Source organism: Panthera uncia, unplaced genomic scaffold, assembly GCF_023721935.1.
Source record: "Panthera uncia isolate 11264 unplaced genomic scaffold, Puncia_PCG_1.0 HiC_scaffold_1574, whole genome shotgun sequence".
NCBI lineage: Eukaryota > Metazoa > Chordata > Mammalia > Carnivora > Felidae > Panthera > Panthera uncia.
The window spans coordinates 1-6331 of NW_026058222.1; the positions used below are offsets into that span (position 1 = coordinate 1).

Consider the following 6331-nt stretch of genomic DNA (forward strand, 5'->3'; position numbering starts at 1 on the left):
TGGTCTCTTCCTCACCATTTCTATGCTTTTACTACTGACCAACCCTCCAGAAGACAGACATGTTTCTCCTTAGCAGTTAATACATCCAGTCAGGTTTTACTCAAGTCTGATAGACCAGGAAGCCTTACATATCTCTGCTCTGATCCATGACCTTGATATTTCTCTCTTGAGGAGCTGCCTTTTAACCAACTGTTTAGCATATTTTTGTTATCAGGGGAGGGGAATGCGTCACTGCAGACCCTAAGAAATGGTGACAATCTCACAGAAGGACTAGGTCCAGGAGTATTACAGTATTCGGGGAAGGCTTTGTGAAGAAAGATGAACTCGAGTTGGCTTTTGAAGGCTCACGGGACTTCCACCAGCAGAGTGAAATAAAGGAATTTCAAGTGGGCAAAGTCACCAACAAAAGTAGGAATGGGCATGGTCTGACTAGGGGATGGTGAGGGGCTGCTTTGGCTGAAATGGAGGGTTGCCATGACAGATGGCAATATATATATCTAGATAGATAGATAGATAGATAGATATAGATATAGATATATAATAAGCATATGTATATTTGAATAAATATACTGAATATATATTCAATTCATACATAATTGAATAAAAGGTAAACAGGCAAGCTCCAGGAATAGGCAACTGTAATTATGACACGCTCTGAGTAGCCTGATGCAGGATTTTAGCTGCAGGGTTTTAACTGAACCTGTTTACACAATGCCTTGCGAAGTGGAGGAGAGAGCTGTAGGCACATCTAATTAATCAACAAGATGACACTTTTATCTCTAAGCCATGCCCTTTCTTCCAAGATGACTGATAGCTCCATGAAGGTGAAGACTATTTCTCTCTCATCATTTTAGCCAACGAGGAAAGAAATCAGTGGTAGTAGGAGGATGACTGGTGAGTGCATCGAATCGACATCATTTTTTTGAGTTGAAGAAATTTTACTATCATGTCAACTGTGGCCTTCTTAGACCTAATGTCTCAGAACAAGCTAATGGCTTGTTATCTTGGTTACAATCCACAGATGTCTCCCGGCAGTGGGGTTCCTTTTAAAATCCCTGGAATATACTTTGCAATAAAAGGACAAAGCATATCTCAGTCCTCCAGACTGAAGAGGGATATCAAGTCATGATAGGTGGGAAAGTGGCTTTGATTTTCAGTTTGTGGGTTCTGAATCTACTGTAAAGAAGGAATATAGTCTGGGAATCTGAATTAATTGTTGTCCTTACCTCAACGAGACAGAACACTATGATCAAAATCATCACTACTACAGTCACAGATATTGCCAAGATGAGTTTGTTGTTATAGCCATAGCCTGGAACTTCTTTTGTGAGCTAAAAAAAGGGAAAGAACAATTTTTTTAGAAAACAGAGATAGGATGAAAGTTAACTATTCTTTAACGACTCTAAAACCCCATTCTTTCCGATGAATCGCTTATAGGTTCTTAAGGAATATACCAAATCTAATGTGATATGTAATCTTAATCATTAGCATTTTCTTCAAGAATTGATGTTATCTTATATGTTAGGTCCTCTTTTTGTCTCCTCTGGGAACAGCGGCACTGTTTCCTAAATGAGCAAAGTGGCAGATCACTGCCTTAGCCAAAATTATGTGGCCAAGACAAGACCCGGACTAGGAGCCCCCGGTCCTTGTGCTTGGGTCCATGTCCTAAACCACCTAAATGTCGAGACCCCACATTTGGGGATTTATCCTCACCTCCCTTGACTCCTGCCCTCTCTGTTCACTCTGGACTTCTGTGCTCTCATTGATATAATTCTCATTTTTCCATTGGTCCGTATCCCACTCTGCCTTGGACACCTTTACTTCTTGCTGCTCGCTGAGAAGCTTCATCAGGAGGCCTGTTCTGGAGATGAGCTTGGCACAGGCCAGCTGCACCTGGGTCTCAGAGCAGTCCATTTTCAAAGTCCGGATAACATGAGAAATGAGCCTTCTCACGTCATTGCTGGGGATGAGGGACTGTAGCTGCTGGTTTAACTGAATTTCAAACAGATCACCTGAGGACGAGAGCTTTGACACAGTGAAGCCTGTGGCTTTTGGGGGCAAGCCGGTGCCCGCATTGTGGTATTCCCGTTGTGTATCATTGGTTTGTTTAACGGTCGGCATAGAGTTGTCTGCAGTAACAGTAGAATTAGCAGTGGAAAGATTCTTACGGTCTGTGAATTCAGGGAGGGTTTGTTCTGGCACAGTAGTGTTTCCTGTAGAAATATTTTCTTCAGAAACATTTTGGGCAGTAGTGTTCTCTACAGTAGTGTTTTCTCTGTAAGTTCCTGAAGGAGCAAATAATTCTGGAAAAGGATTTTTCTGAGGACTCAGTTCTCCCGGAGATGAAAAATCCTCTCGTGAAGGGGAATTTATGAGGCTCCTGACTGCAGAGGATGGAGGCCTCTTTGCAAGCAGCTGTCTATTACTGAGTGAACTTTCCTTTCTGGACTTTCGATTCAGTTTGGCCTTGGGTGTTCTGTGGACCACACGGGAGCGACTTTTATGAAAGCGGTGTGTCTTTCTGGGGAGTGAGGCTGGTCCGAAAGCCTTCATATTTCTAACTCTAGCATTTGCATCTTCTAAAACAAAAATGGTGTACGTTAAGTCTTTTGATTCTTTTTTCACGTCAGGTGGGGATTTGGGAGCGGGGGTGGCAGAAGGCCTGCCCAAAGAGTATTGCTTCAGGAAAGAAGAGACCGCTGCCTTGTGCTCATCTACGAACGAAGGCTCTGTATTGAAGGAGCTTCCCACTAATTTGCTGGGCCTGTGCGCCACGGGAAGCTCCCCTGGGGATGGTCTCCTGAGCCTTCTTTCCTTGGGAGCGGGGGTGGCAGAAGGCCTGTCCAAAAAGTATTGCTTCATGAGAGAAGAGACCGCTGCCTTGTGCTCATCTATGAACGAAGGCTCTGTATTGAAGGAGCTTCCCACTGATTTGCTGGGCCTGTGCGCCACGGGAAGCTCCCCCGGGGATGGTGTCCTGAGCCTTCTTTCCTTGGCCATGTTCTCCACAGATGGCTGGGCGCTCTGTTTCCTCTGGATGTTCTGACGTCTCAGTTCTTTTAAGTGCCTTTTCCGTATGCCCTTTGGGCCCTTGATGACCCTGTTCACTCTCAGGAACTTTTTCCCCACACTCTCAACCTCGTCTGGGCTCTTCTCCTGCGGTTGGGCAGTTTCCAATTTCTTTGGAAAGATTTGACGTTTAAACTTGGGACCTAAAAGGCTGGAATGTATAAGCATGGCCATTTTTTCTTTCTTTTTCATGTCATCAATTTTTTCCTGAATTTCTGCATCTAACAAATTTTCCAGAAAGTAGAGTTTTCTCAGTTTATTCTTGTAAGTTGAATTGTTGGATCCAGGTTTAAGAGAAGGGTCCCCTGTGTCGTTCATCGAGTGACCCACGGGCTTGTCTCCCTCTTGCACATTTGAAAACAGAAGTTTAATGAACGGTAACAGCGTCGATTCTACGTCTTCTAGATTGCCCTCCGAGAAATAAGGCAATATGTAATTCAGTGCACTAATGACATCACTTTCATCATTGAAGTCTAGCTGCTCATTCATAAAGGCTGACAAACTGACACGATCTATGTCTGAGGACGCCTTCTCTGGCTCAATAGTCAGCTCCGTGCTGGCGCTCTTCTTTCGAGCTGTCAATACCTTCATGAATGATCCTTCTGCCTTCCTTAGGTATACTTCCTGATCTGTCGAAGAAGAAGAAGAGATGAGTTTTGATAATGAAAGACTGACAGCACAGCTCTTCGTCAATGCACAGTCATACGTCCCAGTCAAGCAAATTAAGAATCAGCAAATACTTGAGCGCCATTTAGAGAGGAGACGAACTCAAACTTGGACCCACGATTGGCAACAACAAAAGGACAAAAAGATGTGTTTTGAAAAAGTAGCTATTTCCTCAGAACATTCCACAGTGTGAATAAGTATATTTAGAGTTATTCCATTGGTCCCTAAGGGCCGATTGCCCAGGCCTCAAGAAAAGCCAAGGCCGGAAGATACTCGGCTAAACTGTGTGCAGCTCTAGTGCGACTCCTGGCATTCACATACCCCACCCTGTCCTGCTTTGGGGGCAGAGGGAGCGCGAGTCTTCCTCCTTCTACGTCTTCAGTGGGCTTGAGTTCTTGCTACCATCACATATGCCCGGGACAACACCCGTCACCAGCAGGTCCTCATCTGGACACGCCCTCTCCGCCCACCCACCAATTCTTTTGCTTGGTCCCTGCTCCCATATATCGCACCTCCCGTAACATAAGCTCTAGACAGAAAAAACTAAACACAAGACCCGCTAAGTCCACCCTGGTTCTTTGCTTAAATTTGGGCAGAGATGTGGGGTATAGGTTAAGAGATTTTCCAGCTATGAGAGAGATGCCACTGTGGGGCGTTCAAAAAAATCAACGGAATGATACTTGAGGTTTTAAAATGCAGAAGGGATAAAGAAACTTTGGTCAAATGCCTACTTTGCTTTCATTTCCTTTCATTTCCAGATTTCTAGCTTTACTGAGAGAACCATCCAGAGCTTCCAACTACATGAAGGTCAAGCGTACAGCTTGTGTACACTGATCAGCACTGTGCAGCTGGGTTTTTCCAGAAGAATTAAAAGTATTTTTAGTGGTGCTGGTGAGAGTCGGAGGAGGAGGTGATAAAGATCACGAGAGAGGAGGAGCAGCGGGCTGGCAGAGCGCCCAAAACGGGAGAGGAGACTCGAGTGCTAGGCTAAGGCACCTCTGATCTCATTTTTCCTCGCCTGTCAAAGGAGATAAAAAAAAAAAATGCCTATTCTGCCCACCTCTAAGGGAGAAGGGAGTAAGATAATTGGTAAAACATTGTTTTGGAAAATAAGCAACACCACTTATAGAAGTAGCAAAGTGTAATTTATGCTGTGCCCTAGACCATTGACAGGGACCCATATTCAAGCTATCCAGGTGCAAAAGCACATTTTGGAAGTCACCAAGTTAGTGCCAATAAAACCTAAGAACAGAAAAATACCTAAAAGCACCTGTGTTTTGGATAGAAAAGCTTAAGATTCAGAACAAGAGTTGGACAGCCCAAGAATAGAAGAGCCCTCTCATCTGTTAGAACGGTTGGGTAGCAGCTTCTGGTTAGGGCACAGAAACACAGAGGCTCCAAATAAAACTTTTTCAGAAATCAGCATCACTTGTACTCTTACACACTTATAAAAACAACAAAATAAACAAAAAGGTATCTCCACCTGTCCTATAAGACAAAGGGCACCTGAGACCTAACGCACGTAAAATCAGCTTATAAGCTGTGATGCACTATGTGAACAGGTTTTCATTTGGGGGTGGGTAGTTGACTTAATAATGTAACTGAGAATCTGACTTTTAACAAAGGAATAGTTCTTAGAAATTTAGGGATCTGAACTCTGAATGAGTAAAAATAATGCAATGACATCATTAGTTTAAAAATTTACCATTGTTAGGGTGCCTGGGTGGCCCAGTCAGTTAAGCATCCGACTTTGGCTCAGGTCATGATATCACAGTTCAGCCCCGCATGGGGCTTGCTGCTGTCAGTGTAGAGCCTGCTTCGGATTCTCTGTCCCCCTCACTCACTCTCTGCCCCCTCCCAGCTCACGCACGTGCATGCTCTCTCTCTCAAAAATGAATAAACATTAAAAAAAATTATCATTGTTGATTAAAAATAAAAGTTAAACCACAAATAAAATAAAAATTTACAAATTTATCATCAGGCAATTAGGACTTACCACAACGTGTGCCATTTGTCAGACATGCACTGTCACAATGTAGCTTGACTGTCTTACAGACAACCTCAATAGTATTTTTAAATTGGCAGAGACAGCAGGCCATACGGCTAGGTAAAATCCTATAATGGAAACACAGACAATTAAATTAGTGGTAAAGGAGTTACTCGAGTAGGTAGAAGAGGCAGGCCAAAGTCATCACAGGGCTGTGCAAAAAGGAATTCTTGAGGCACATGGCCTGGATGGTTGGGTAGGGACCAGTTGGCCAACTGCTGCTCTTGAATATTATAAATACACAGATAGAAGGACAGACGTGCCCAACGGAAAGGTAAGGATGACATGGGGTATGGTACCCTTAGAATGAGATAGAGATTAGAACTGGGTGACACTGATCAGTAGTTTAATACACAGGTAACTCCTTCCAAGCCAAAAGTCTCACTTCGGGTTGAGAGCACACAGAAAGAGGGTAGACTTCTAAGAGTTTGAATAAATCTGAAATATGGCCCATACTGAGGATAAAAAGCAATCAACTTTGGCTCAGGTCATAATCTCGTGGTTCATGGGTTTGAGCCCCACATCAGGCTCTGTGCTGAGAGCTCGGAG

At 43.8% G+C, this 6331-nt stretch overlaps 1 protein-coding gene across 1 annotated transcript in view; it reads right to left on the minus strand.

The window, feature by feature from the left end:
* Positions 1 to 631: 631 nt before the first annotated feature.
* Positions 632 to 6331, minus strand: part of LOC125917192 (leucine-rich repeat-containing protein 37A3-like) — a 50569-nt gene continuing 44869 nt past the window's right edge. Inside the window, exons 7-9 of the mRNA XM_049623452.1 lie at positions 5732 to 5850; positions 1714 to 3698; positions 632 to 1331 (exon numbers count right to left, since the gene is read on the minus strand). Of these exons, the coding sequence (XP_049479409.1) occupies positions 1119 to 1331; positions 1714 to 3698; positions 5732 to 5850 (2317 nt within the window). The 3' untranslated portion in view covers positions 632 to 1118. The remainder of the gene's footprint in view (positions 1332 to 1713; positions 3699 to 5731; positions 5851 to 6331) is intronic.